Genomic DNA, 14,568 nt, shown 5'->3' with positions numbered 1-14,568 from the left:
TTGTGTTCTGCCTGATTAGGAATGACTTTTCAAAATTTTGTTCTCATCTGTAATCTAATGGTAAAAGAGGGATTTTTGAAAATTAGTGTATTGCACAATGGTATGGACTGATTACTAAAGGACGTGGTTGGATTTGTGAGGTACAAAGGCCAGGAAAGGGTTAAAATTTACCTAAGTTTTTGAGGCTAGGTTTCTGGGAACCCAAAATATTCAAGAATTGATTAAGTGCTTGTGGTGAAATCTGAAGGCTCATTCAGTAATAAAATGCATAATGGTATCTGTGGGATGAAGAATAGCTCAGTGTTATGAATGGTATGTCTTGGTATTTGTCTGTGATGCACTTGGATCTTGGAGACAGGAATGCTGGAAACAAGTGGGAAGAGCCCAGTTCCTGTTGCATGAAGAAGTTTACCTGTGCTGCCCAAGTGCTGTGCAGGTCTGACTCTTGCCTTAGCCAGCTGTGCCTGGTGCCTTGGCTACAATGCAGGAAACCTGTGGTAGGGGATGGATGTATTGAAACTGGGTGAACACTTGTGAATTAGGTGGTTATAGATTTAATTTTCATGTGCTTAGGTTGGTAACTATCTAAAATAATTGCTGTTTGCTGGTACTTCCTTAGGGAATGATTTTAGCTGGGCATTCGTGGCTTATCCCCTAGCATGTAGTTCTGATTGTCAGGATAAACAAGACAATGACAATCACAAGATGACTTTAGGAGTAGATATAAGTGCATATGTAATAAACTGATCTGATACTCAGTCATTCTCTGTGGTTGTTAATAAGTTTGCTCAAGAGTGAACAGTTTCCCTGAGGAAGGAACAGGTTAAGGAATTATCCATCTTTCTGTTCTGTTTGTAAGCCTTTTTAGTCTAGTCCTTTGGTATGCACCTTAGGTATACTAAATGAGCAAAAACCTCTTAGGGAAGTGGACGCAAAAAACAAACTTGAAGTCTGTTTTACATGAATAAGTGTTGGACACAAAAAAACTTGTATTCAAGTCTATTTTATAAGTGTTGGACCCAAAATTACTTTTATTTGGAAAGTTTTCCCTAAACTTTTTGCAAACACGTCTATTACATCAGAGGTGAACTTTGTCTTCAGCATTAAAGCAAAACACAAGTGCTTCCAGCTTTCATGATGCTTCTGATTACCATTATGTCAAGTTTCTAGCTCACTTTCAAGCAGTGTGTGGGGAGAGAAGCCTGCATTGCAGAACAATCAAGCTGTAATTGCAGGCAATTCTGAATACATGATGTGTTTACTCTAAAGGGTCAGGGATGAGGAATTACTTATTTTTTGAAGGACCAAAACCAAGCCTCAAACTCCAAAACTCTGAACATTATGGTGTCTAAAAAAAGCTTTTGTAATGTTTTGATGTCTGACTCATTTTTGTCAATGCCTGGAGCTGCCAGCACTGAGTCAGTGATACTCAGCATTATGCATGGAAGGGATTTCCAATAATAAAAAGCAGTACTGATGCAAGGCAGCACACTTGATGTAAATATGCCAACAGTACTGGCTTAAAATGCATTCTAATGGTTCTTGAGTATCCTGTACATGGCTTATGTGTGTTCTACTTGCTCTGAGAGAAGCTCAGAGGGATCTATGCAAGCCATTGAATGATGTAAGGACATCTAGGAAACTTTGAAATAAGGTAAATTCAGCGTGGCTATGATGGCTGGGATGATGCTGCAGGGTGTAAGTGGGAGCAGGTCAACACCCTACCTGGCTGATTTTGGGCCTGGCCGTTCTAGTGCTATTGCTATACTCTTCTCTAGATGTTTTGGAGGTGCCTCTGCAGTCTGTTGTTAGACCTCACCAGCCTGGAAAGGGTGAGATAAAAAGTTTGGCTTCAAGATAGGTCATTCATATGTCCCATTGTAGGGAACTGCCCATCTAGGCAAGGCTGGTGTAGTCAGCTGGTGAGCTCCTACCGTTATTTTTAGTAAGGAAATTAAAGTGCAACTATATGCAGAGGACAAACAGATACAACATTATCTACTCATGGATGCATCTGTGTAGGGAATAGATAATGTTCTCAAACATTGTTCTCTGATTTTTTCCTCATGCATTATGCAACATGCTTCCCGAATGAAAGCTGGATAAGAGCACCTAAAATTTTAGAGTTACCTTCTCCTGAGGGAAAAGCACTTACTTGTAGCTAGCAGTGTCTTCCATGGTTTCCTGTCATTATCTTGCTCATAAATATTTGATTATATCTTGCCAGCCTTTGTTGTGCCAATTGTCAGGTGGTGCATGCAGCTTCCTGTTGGTGGAAAGAGATGGGCTTGATACACCCCTCATATCTGGAGCCTGGCTCTGCACAGGCATAAAGAGAACTGAACCCCAGAGCTGACAGTGTCACCAGCATTCGTGTGCTGGTAGCTTCAGAAGGGCTGAACTGGCCAAAGTGCCATTGTTGGCAGTTAACAGCCACTCGTGGTTTTTCCCATCTCCCCTTGCTAATGTGGCCTGGCTTTCTCAGAGCTCACAGCTGTCCTAGCATAACTCTACTACCTTCATAAAAATAAAGTATGTACCACTCCAGTGGGCCTCATGGCCACGGGGAAATCTTCTACAGATCCAGTGCTTGGTCACTCCTGATACAGTTCAAAAAGCCAAGTCCTTGCTTCCTCCTATGGCTGTATTCTGAGGCTTTAAACAAGCTGCTGATGTTTTCTATTCCCTGTCCAGAAAGCAAACAAGTAATTTGGAGGAGGGTGATGGGAAGAAGGGATTGCCAGGGAGAAAGGGCCCTGGAAAGCTGTTCTTAATGCTTCATAGTCATATACATGACCCATAAATATGAATAACTGTCATCATGGTTATCCAAGATGTATCTAACACAAGTACATATGACTTTAAAGAGAGGCCCATAATAATGGGTTTACTATGGGTGAAAAGAAAATGAAAACTACTTTCTTTTCTTATGGGAGAGAGGTTTTTATTGGCTGAAGTGATAGCTGAAATAACTTCTAACCTTTTCATTTGACAGCCAAAATACTTTACTATTAACCTTGTTCAGAAGCAAAGAAAAGTAAGTTAAAAATAACCCCTTATACCTGCAGAGGTGAATGGGTCTCATTGACCTATAACATCACAGATAGCATCTCTGGTAGGAACAGAACATCTTTCTACTAGGATTTCTCTTGAGAAATTGTGCTTTGAAACCTGGTAGAGGTGGGGAAGAGAGGTCAGAGTCCAGAAACTGGACAGGTCGTTGTTTCAAGTGCTGAAATCCAAGATGATGTTGAATTTTCCTTTTTTTATCTTTCAGTTGAAATGTATTAGAATGCTTCAGTGAAAGCCACAGCTGTCCCTTTGTGCATGGGTATACACAGGCACCTAGTGCACACTTGCATTCTGTGAATCCAGTGTGGAGCAGTTTGAAAGTGCAAACATATATTTCACAGATTACCATGGGGATCACTTTAATCAGCTTTGAGACCTGCTAATGCTGTAGAGATCTTTGAAGGACTACTGCTGTTTTCATCTCCATGCAGCCAGTGCAAGAAGGAATGAACATCATGTCTCTGTGCCGCCGCTGGAAGAGATGCTTCTCTCTAGGTAACTGTACAATGGACAGCTGCTTTTGTTGTGTATTGCACCGAACTGGGGGTGGGCAGAATTAAGAACAACAGCTTTGGGAGTGCTTTAGAGCAAAAGGTCGCTATGTGTGCAGTAAATCTTTCTAATCTACTGTTGGCTAGAAGCCAGCATTATAGGCCTCTGGGCTTTTAGTAGGAGAAAACAGCTTTAAATCATGAGCATATAATAGAAACCCATTTATTTTTCCTGTTTAAATTGTTCTCTTAGAAATCAAGATCAGCTGTGCTTGCAGCTGATATGCTTAAAGCTGTTAGTAAATTGTTATAGAACAGATGCATTACAGAAAGGAAAAAAGCACTTGGGTGTCAGAATGCTAACAGAATTATGATGTGCCAAAGATATTTTTAGCTTCAACCAATATTAATGCAGGGAAACAAGCCTCAAAGGTGTGAGGCAAGAAGGCTGTAGCTGCTTTCTTCTCAGGATTAGCTGTGGCTGTCAGTTGTGCTAAGGAGATTTCTGATGTCTGTTTTCCACTAATCACACAACAGATATGCTGTACTTGATAGTTATGTACATGGCCCACAAATAGGATTACTAGTCATGGTTATCCAAGGTGTATCTGACAAAAGTGCTAGAATTCCAGGATTTTCCTTCAGCAGTGGGATTATTCACAGGATGGGTTCTTATTCTTGTTTGAAGTATAAGAGTAGAATTTAGCTGTAGTTCTGCCACCTCATGTTCACTTTCTATAAACTGTTTTAACAGTCAGATCTCTGATCCAGTCTCATTATTTGCAGCTCATGTTAAGTAAGATGGAAATAGAATAATTGTTGTGCATTGTCAAATGCAGTGGTTTGTGGTCTAAGTTTTTGCCTTTCTATTGAAAAATTTATTTTTTCTTTAGCAGAAAATTCAAAAGACACTTAATTTAAAAGTTTTTATCTGTAATTGTGAAAGTTCACAGAGAATGAACACAATGTTTTCATGTGTTTGCCCAATGAACTTGCATTTGCACTGCCTTGTGTGTGAAAAATCTTGTTATGTTCAGTGTGTAGCTCTAAATCCAATGCCCTCCACGCTCTCTCAAGTGCTGAAGACTTGTTCATTGTTTTCTAATATGTGCATGTGTTTTGAACTCAACTGACAGTTGGCAGGCCTTGCTATCCAGGAGTTAGAAATAATAGTAATTTGTGAAAAGAGCAGTGAAGTGGTGACATGTGGCATTACCAATAGCAGAAACCTTGTTCCCCAGAGTGTCAAAACCAAGTGACCCCAAAGAGAGAGCACTAGTGCCTGGTATATCAAGTTCTCACTGAACCAATGTCTCTGTTACCACCTTCAAAGCTGCCTTAACTGGTGTTTCTTGTGGAATTTGTTCATGTGCTGTTGGCTGGAAAGAATTGATGACTTTTTTTTTTGATGCCTTAATGTCTTTATAGAATCTGTGAAGTTGTTGGAAACCTGGAACATATGGAACTCAATTTTCAGAGTTGAATCTGAGTCTGAGAAGTGCAAATTTGAAAAAAAAAACCTATTTCACAGGAAGTGTTTGGATTTGAACTTGAGGGTTTTAATGACAGCTTGGGAGGCTCCTTGAGCTTACTTGAACTGCAGTATTTGCCTGTTTAAAATTCTGGTGTTGAACAGTTGCACTCTGCTGAAGCGGAGTATTCAACTTTGTGTCAGGCTGTTATATCTAATTTATATGCTGCCTGAAATTTATTTTTTCAGGCATCAGATATACCATTGGTTCTTATAAATCAGACACATGTTGTACATACTGAAAAACCCTTCTGGAAGTCCAGATTCTGGTGACAAACTGCTAGTAAATACACAAATGAGTTTGGATAAGAGTGAAAACACCATTTTTGTCCAATGCAATATGGGAACTCTAAAACTAATACAAACCACTTTTTTGATCTGGTGTCAATTACTAGTCCCCCTAATATTTTTGTAATATTAGTTTTGAAGCTGGAGTGGGGGGAAGAAGGAATTAACTTCTTTATTGATGAGTGATACATGTTCATCCTTGGAGTTTAGCTGACAGTTGTGGCTATGAAGCTTGAGGCAGAGTAAGAACAGCTCGTGTGCAGTGTTATTAGTTCAGCATTGTCAGCAGAAACTATGTGGTTTTGAATTAACTGAGGAGGTACAAAATTACTTGGGAGATGGTGAAGAGCTATTTTAGGCCAATATTCTTCTTGTGGTCTCACTAAGGCTGCATATGAGGCTTGTTAGAGGGAATAGAAACATTAAGCCTTTATTTTGTCACTTCAAGAAGCAAAAAGAAATGTACTAAGGACACTTTAACTGAAGTAACCCTAGAAGTTACCCTATAAGTAACCCTAGGCATCTTTGCTTTCTCATACCCGAGTATTCTGCCAATTTTTTTTTTTTTTTTGCTTTGAATAATGTCTGTTATTCATACAGAGGTAGGTTAATTTTATTGGGTGGATCTGCTTCTTATCTCTTCCCTCAGTAAGAGTTCTGTGTCTAGAAGCATGCAGTATTTGTGTGTAAGTGCATCTGAATCTTCTTTGTATACAGTTTCTGCTGAGCTCCTGAGGTAGTATAATTCTGGTTGCTGCTGTTCTCTGAAGTAGCTAATGCTCTGCTAGGAATTTGTTTTGGTTGTTTGTGACAACATTTAGCTGCTTCATTCAAATGAATGTGGGCATATGCAAAAAAAAGTCCAGGCTCCAGCTGTCTCTGTGGCATCCAATTCCATTTACAATTGGAGGCTGCTCTTCAAAAGCAGCAGTGTTTTGTGCCTTGAATTTCTTAGAGCTAAGAACTTTCTAGTTAGTAATTTCAGATTATTCGAAAAGATCTTTTTTTAGTGCTGTCAGATTTAGCTTAAATCTGGGATAAACATGAGAAAAGTGACTAAACTTCACAAGGAACATGATATTCCTCTTTATGCTTAACATGATCATGACCAAGAAAGTGGAACTGTGGTTCTTCTAGTTTCTTTAACCTCAATGGTTAAAGCTTCAGCATCAGCTGAAGCTACAAGAAATCTTGCTTAAATGTGCAGTTTAGTGAAGTGAGAGCTATTGATGCTGGTGTCCATTAACACAATTATGTATGAGCTACTGCTCCACCTAGACTGTGAGTATCTGTGCATTATTAGAACACTGCAGTTCTTCTGTAGCTACATCCCACAGGCAGATTGGTCTTCCTTGTATTGACCAGTATATCCAAACTTATCTTCTGGCTTAGCTGAGCTCCCATTTCATAGCAGCATTCTTTGCAGAAATCCTTGACGTTCACTGTGAGATGCTACAAGTCTACGAGCATTATCCCAGTGGCTAACCTTCCTGTCCAATAATAACTTTCTTAGTCTTGTTAATTTTCATAATCAACACATTGCATAACTGTAAAGAGGAGGAAGGCAGTTACAGACCTGTTTACTTTTCTGTGTAATATCTGTTAACTTGATTGATGATAACTTCTTCCTTGCATCTTGGAATTCAGAGAATAATGTTCCTTTGGTCTTCTCTGGTGTTTCTGAAGCTTCATTTGCTTTTAATATCCTTTTGGAGCTACTGTCTCCTCTGAATCTCACTTTGTTTATTGGTCTGTATCTTGCATGGAAAAAAATTCTCTCTTCAAAACTGATTCACTGCTGTGCATAAAATAGCTGTTCTTTTTTGCTGTGCATCTCTAAAACATCTGCTACAAAGATACTGATGTCTTTTTGTGTTCTGACTTGAGCAGGGGAGTTATCCAAGAGTTTAACTCCCACTGTCCTAAGTTTGACTCACAGTAGGACTGTTCCATAGCTATGGCAAGTTGCTTGAGCTGAACACAAGGTTTTTGCACTACCAGTTTAGCTGTCGACAGATACAAATTCAGGGTAACGTTTAAGAATAAAATCTTGTATGAAGAACTCTAATCTGGTCTTGTCTCACTTACCATCCTTGCAGGTTTTATGCATGCAACAATTAAAAAAAAACCAAACCCAGAACAAAAGCAAAAGAGAAAGAACCCTCAAACCCTAAGAACCCCTGAAAATCTGAACCAGCCATAAACTTGGAGGATGTACTTACTGGTTAAAATATCAGACTTGAGTTTGCTTCCAGCTTTTCTGTTTCATATCATCTTTAGTCTGTAAGAAAAACAGTACTTTCCCTGGGACTGTACATCATGCTGTTTGTGTCTTGCTGCACAAGCTGGTAAGTGGAGGGGCTTGAACTGACTAAGTAGTCACTTAGATATGTGCAATGGCATTTCAATAAGTAACTGCACTGATTTGTTGTCCACTTCTGGTGTTGCATGGTAGCAAGCACTTCAGCCCATTAGTGTGCAAGACCTGTTGTAGGGCTCCTAATGCCTGGAATGATGGAGCTGGACAGAGAGCTCTTGCTTCCAGCATCAGAGGTATTCCCTGGTGATAGTCTGAAGGTTTCTGTGCATGCATTCTCATGTATTGTGTTTGTTGAAGCTAACAACCATTTTCTGTCACTAGAATTTTTCAGGGCCTCCTTGTTATCCTAGGCAGAAGCACTCTTAACCCTATAAGCTGATTAGATACTACTGGCTCAGAAGCTCAGTGCCAGTGAAGTCCTGGATGAAAATTTACAGTATTTTGCTCTTTTTTTCTACTCAATTTGTGCATTCCTGTGGAAATACTATACTTGTTACTGTTATGTATAAAAAATTGTTTTTAGTAAAGAGAAGTTGGCCTCTGCAAGGTACTCTCTTGGGAAAGCTGAAGAAAGCTTTATAACTGCCTATCGAAATTGACAGGATTTATTCATACTTTCATGGTCAAAGTTAATTGGGTACTACACATATTAACTGTACCTGCTGAAAGATTTAAGTTCTTGAAAGATAAATATTAGTAACATCCATGGTGCTGTTTACATAACTGAAACTGTTTCCAGTAAAACACATCTAAAACCCTATCTACTAAATATAACTTTTTAAAGAAAATAATAATTTCATTTCTTGATGCAACTTACCCTAAATATTAGGAGTAAAAAGTAAGTGTTATTTGGGCAGGAATACTGTGTCATATTTGCTTCTCATTTAGCAAATGAAAGAGCCACATCATTTCCAGTAACTTAAAGCAGAATAGTTCTTGCACGGTTCTTGAGAGAACTAAGAGGTGTTTTGCAACTGTGTATTAACTTCAAGGCTTCTGGTATTATGAACTCTGGTATTTGCATGTAGATGATCTAAAGACATTTTAATTTGCAGGACATGGATCTACAGTGAAGGAAGCATATTTAAAATTACTTTTGATAATAGAAGAGCTAGAAAATAAGGGCTCTACTGTGAAATCTTCCAGATCTTCCTTTGTTCAGACATGAGTATGTCAGAATGTTTGCCTACAATGTTATGCTGTTGAACACTCTGGCAGTTTTTGGAATTCTTGAAAATTAAAACCATAACACTGCTCATCAGGGTTTTTTTTCACAAGAACTGGTTATAACTCGAGGTCGAGATGTCCTGTGGAACAAAGCTCTCTTGGAGGACCTGGTAGCTGAACTTTATGCCCTGCATCTCCTGCTGGCAGCAAGCTGTGCTCTGCCTCTTTGAACTCCTACGTTATCTGCTTCTAGATTAATTTTCAACTGCATTTCTGTTGAACCATGAAAACAACTAGAGAAATAGTGCAAGAAATAACATATTTCAGGTCAAACTCATTTAGTAATTCTTCAGAGTAATTGTTTGCATATTTGTGGAGGCCAGTGGGCTTACAGAACAAGGGTCTGTTATGGTCTGTTGGAGAAACCTCCCGTGGTAAAGTGACTGAATGGAGCCTCTCCCAGGATGCATTTCTGTGTATGCAAATGTACCCTTGTTCTACCTCCCTGGTTGGCCCATTGGCCTCTCCACCCTTTTTCCCGTTATATGTCTGTCCTCTAGATTGTTCTTCCTTCCCTGCATGCCCATTGGCCCCATCTTGCCACAGTGTCCCACCCCCCTTACCCTATTGGTTGCCACCTTTTGCCCCGCCCCTGAGCCCTCAGCCCATTGGCCCTGATGCTTTGCTCCACCCCCCTGTCCCCCATATTTAAACATGGACACTCCACCGTTTCTTGTCTTTGTCCCTGGACCCCTTTGTGCATGGCTGGCATGAACCTCCTCCTTGGAACTCCATAGAAAGACCCTTCCCGCTTCTATGCCGTTGGTGATTCTAAAGGAACTATCTGGTGTGTGCGTGAGTGACTGCATCTCTGTGTGCCTGTGCCACCGAGCCGCTTCATTGCTGGAGATGCTTCCAGAAGGCCGTGGCACTGCTGCCTCTCACCCCACCTCTGACCAGCTAGTGGTCTGGGACATATATTAATTCTGCAGTGCAGAACTCATCATTTGGTGTTATCTTTGCTACTCAGTTTGTGATGGTAGTTCTGTGAGAAAATGTTATCCCTAGAAAGCGAGTGTATTACTGAATCCAGGTGACTTGTTGAGAGCCAAATTTGCATTTTGGTGCAAGGAAAAGTCCAAACTTGTCTACTGCCTTTGTAAATACAGCTCTCAGCTTCTCAGGTGTTTGCTTGGATAACTCTGTCTTTGAGGCTTAATCAATAACAAAAATGCTATGTTTTCTGTAAGTGTGGAAGTTTGAAAGTTTTTGGTGAGGCTCTCTTTCACTCTGAGGAAAGCTGTCTCAATTCCAAGATATGTCAGTACAGTTGGGAGCATACAGGGAACTTTGTATGGCTCCTTAAACTTTGACTTGTGACTGTCCAAGCTTAGAATCATGGAGTGTTTGAGGTGAGAGGACTCCTGGACATGGTAGTCCAACTCTGCTCTCAAATAAGGGCAGCTCCTTTACCTCAGTGTCCTTTAGCTCTTTCTTGTACTAGATCCTAGTCCTGCAGCAGAATCAGAAGTATGATTCTTGGCTGTAAACACTCTTAACATTGCTTTCATTCTAGATGGCGTGAAGCCTTTGGTGAACTTCTCTTGCACAAACCAGCTGTTTCTCATAGCTTGTGGTTTTGGTGAGAGGCTTCATTGCTCTATAATTAATTGTTCTTAAAAATGGAACACATATTAGCACATCACCAAGCTCGAAGTAGTAACCAGCTGGCTGATCCACTTAAGTGAAAAGTGATAAAATTTCAGCATGAGTTCTCTTGTGACTTCTTGGGATGTTTGACCAACATCCCAAGTGACTCATCTTTCAAAACACTACAGAATTCATAACACTTTCTTTACTCAATCATGCAGAATCTATGACTGTTACTGAGCAGACATTAAGGAGACACATAGACACAGAAAAATGTAATCTTTGCAGGCCGAGTGCTGAGTGATGTAAGGGTATTAAACCATAATTCATTGTGCTTCGAGTGATAATAAAAGCCATGTGAATTTGTCAGGGCATCAAGTCTGGTTTCTCTTAATGATGAGAGAAAGCTATAAAATCTCTTTATTTTTGTCAAGGTTTAATCCCATCTTTTTTTAGAAGAAACCTCGTTAAATAGTGTGAAGTAAGAGCCCTGAATAAATGAATGGGCTTTTTATAAGGGAGTTTATAACTCAAGTCTGACTCATTGAACTTGTAAAGCACAGTGGGAAACAGTATTAAAGTCCTGCAGAAAGTGTCTCATGCCTCAGAATTGAAGCAAGGTGTATTAGACAATGTTTAAATTTCACAAGGATCTAAGCAGTTGAGTTGTTATCCTTGAAGATGCTTAAGAAAAAGGCAGTTGTGGTGCTTTGGAACATGGTTTAGCAGTGGACTTGGCAGTGCTGGGTTCGTGGCTGGACTTGAGGATCTTAAAGGTCTTTTCAAACCTAAGCAATTCTGTGGTGCAGACTTAAGATCAATATGATTAGGACATTCAAAATCTGAAGTAACTAAACACGCTAAATCAAGAGACTATGAGATACAATGGACTGTTATTAATAGTACTAATTGAAGCATGAATAGTTCAATGAAAAATAAATTACATAGCGGTGTTAAGTCCTAGGCTGAATAACAGAAAAGGTCCAAGCCTTATGGTAGAGAGTGACAAGTTGGAATGCCCTTAAGTGAAGTCAATAAGTCTTATTCCTCTGGATATGGAGAAGTAAATGCTATTGTGAATAAGAGCTGCTGAGCCTTCAGTTTAAAGTTCTACAACTGTTGGAGGTGGTTAAGTCTGCTTTGTTTATCCACAGCCTTTCTGAAACAAGAAACAGGGGTGAAGTTACTTTTGCATGCCTGAAGTGGTGGTCTGCCTGTGATCAGGTGTCCTGGAGGGGAGATACTTCTGAAGGGGGTGTGACCCCTGGGACCCAGGAGGTCCTCAGAAATCAGGGCTCCTTAACTTTTTTGGATATGGAGGGAAAGGAGAGGATCTACAGCCAGTAGTAAAGGCCACTGTCTGTAGGCTTTTGGATGTGATCTGCTTAGTAACAGGGGAGGGAGGTGGAAGGCGTTCCTGATGGGCAGGATTATTGGATAATCTTCCAAAATGAGCATTATTCCACTAAGAGTTGAAGCAGCTGCCTTGAGCCACTTTCAAAACCCCAAACCTTATTACGGCTGTTTCTACACACTTGTAGGTCTGCTTTGAAAATATTTCAGCGCATTTAAAGAATGAGACAAATTGTCCTTGAGGCACCTGTCTTGAAGAGAGCAGCCAAAAGGATGGTACATTAATTAAACGTAAATACCTCTGAACTTCATCAGCTGTATTGACTCAGTTAATCCTTAAAGTTGTGGGACAGCTTCATAATACTTTGCAGCAAGGAGAACTATTCAGCAGGAAGATTTCACTCGTCAAGGGATGTTGTGAAAAAAAAACCCAAATAAGTAAGGTCTCTGCAAAAAACCCAACAATTTTTACAGCATGTTTGTTCTAGAATAATTGCACTTCTGTTCTGGCACTTGATTAGGAAAACTGATGAAAGCTGCTTCCTTGCACTTAATGCTCTTAAGAGTATTGTTGTTTGATCTCCTTTGCAGTTACACAACGTGAAATCAATGGCAAAGGACAACAAATATCCAGTAGTGCATTCAGTTCTGTTTTTCTGAAGGGGAAAATAGCCTTGCTGAGTGGTCTTCTGTGTCATAGCAAGCTTCTTCGGGCCGAGTAGCTTAATATAGTATCATAATGGCATAGCCTTGCATAGTGTATAGTCTTCATATTTCACTTTCTGAATTTGTCTCTTTTCACGAAGTAAAAATGATCAAGCTGGCATATGTTTGCTGTCTGAACTGGTATCAACGGAAATGAAAGAAAATCAATTAATTAGCCTCAAACGTGCAAGTCAGCTTAGTGTCTCCGAAGTGCGACTTCACAGAGTGCAACCCTTGCCTTGGGCAAGAGGCGGTGCTGTTGAAAGCACATCGGTGTGTTAATTACACCGGCTTTATGGGGCCCGCAAAGGTTGTGTGCATCCCCGTGGCGTACGAGCAATGGGTAACGTTGCCCTCTAGTGGCTGGCGCCTGGAGAATGCCGAGCCTGTTCGCACTGGCAATAGAGACCCAAGCCTTGGGAAGGTCTGGCGTGAGTAGGATGTTAGCTTAAAAGTGTATTCCGTTAAACAGGACAGGTTTTCACACAGTAGGAGTACTTAGGTGTTCGATGTGCTAAGGTTGTATAAGACCGATGTTTTTCTCTCAAACTCTAGTTAAAGAGGATGTAACTTCACGGGCCTTTCCGATTTATTGCAGGCGTCCTTTTTAGCCGCTACTATCTGATCACATCAGCTTGTTGCAGTATCGTCTTATCTTCATACAGAAATAGGAAATAGATTTGGCTTTACAGAATTTACTGCTTCACAGGACAGTTTATTGCCTCTGTTAACCTTTCAGTGAAATTCTCAAATAATGCTAACATAACACCTTTACTACATTCTTATGAAACAAGTTGTCATACTCTTGTCTAGAACTACCTCTGCTAGCTTGTAAATCCATGGCTTATTTAATAAACTGACAAATTCTTATCTAATATATTTACAGCTCAACTAAATTAAATTATCTCCATGGCTCAGGAGGGAAAGGGAAATGAATAAATCTGTCTCCACAACTTCGGTAATATTTTGAGGCTTGACAGAGGAAATAGGTAGCTCCTTTCCCTTATGCTTTTTGCATTCTTTTAATGTAAAGGTAAACAATTCTTGTAGAACTCAATTCACTCCAGACCAGTGGGAAATGAAAATTACTTTATGCTTCTGCCGCTTAAAATCAAAGCTTTCAAGTTGCACGTGAACAGCAAGACAGTCTTTATTTTTATCAATTCAGTCTGAGCCTTAGCGAAGGGACAGGCTCCCCAGCTGCCCGGCCGTAGCCCGCGTACGGTGCCCGGGGCGGAGGAAGGCAGCTCGGTCCCCCCGCGGGGGAGTGGGAGAGCTCTGGCGGGGATGGCGCGCTCTCCCCGGGCGCGGGCTCGGGCTCGGCCGCTCGGGATGCGCCGCGCGCGGGCGGGCAGCGCCGAGCAAGGAGCCGAGCGGGGCCGGAGCCCCGCGGCGGTGCGGGGGATGCTGGTTGCCTCCCTCCCACGGAGGCTGGAGGCGGGGGATCGGGGCGCGGGGGGGCCGCCCGGCGGCTCCCGGCGGGAGCGGCGCTGGCACAGGCGGGAGCGGGGGCGGCGCTCCCGGGGCGGGGCCCGGCCCATCGCCGCGGGGCGGGGGGCGCGGGCCCCGCGCTGTCCCCGCCGCCAGCTGGCTGCGGCCGGCCCCGCCGCCCCCTCCCCGGACACGCATTATTTATTTACAGCCGCCGCCGCGGTAAACAGCGGGCAGGGCGCGCTCGCAGCCGCCGCCCACCCGCGGCCCTTCCCCGCCCGGAGCTGCCGGCCCGGCTCCGCTGGGCGCGGCCCCGCGCTGACCGCCTGCCCTCCGCGCTCTCCTTGCAGGACCTGTCTGTTCCACCTCGGGCTATAAGAAGGCGGATGATGAGATGTCCGGAGCCACGTCCGCGGCGGATCTGGACGAGGCACCAGCCCGCACCATTTACTTGAACCAGCCCCAACAGAGCAAGTTCCGCGACAACTGGGTCAGGTACGGAGCAGTGCCCGCTTCTCTCTTTCCAGGCGGCAGCCGCACACCCCGCAGCCGTGGGCTGG

At 42.1% G+C, this 14,568-nt stretch overlaps 1 protein-coding gene across 2 annotated transcripts in view; it reads left to right on the top strand.

Annotated features, from left to right (window-relative positions):
- The window catches only part of ATP8A2 (ATPase phospholipid transporting 8A2), a 310,559-nt gene that overhangs the window by 22,297 nt on the left and 273,694 nt on the right, over positions 1–14,568 (top strand). Inside the window, exons 1-2 of one of the 2 annotated variants that reach the window (XM_088159506.1) lie at positions 3,415–3,567; positions 14,359–14,503. In XM_088159506.1, coding sequence (XP_088015632.1) covers positions 3,498–3,567; positions 14,359–14,503 — 215 coding nt within the window. In that variant the 5' untranslated portion in view covers positions 3,415–3,497. Of the gene's footprint in view, positions 1–3,414; positions 3,568–14,358; positions 14,504–14,568 lie in introns of those variants that run through there. The other variant, XM_014879642.2, reaches the window with a different exon arrangement.

This window comes from Sturnus vulgaris, chromosome 2, assembly GCF_052056855.1.
Source record: "Sturnus vulgaris isolate bStuVul1 chromosome 2, bStuVul1.hap1, whole genome shotgun sequence".
NCBI lineage: Eukaryota > Metazoa > Chordata > Aves > Passeriformes > Sturnidae > Sturnus > Sturnus vulgaris.
Note: the sequence above shows the minus strand (reverse complement) of the source record. Positions and strands in the feature narration are given on the sequence as shown.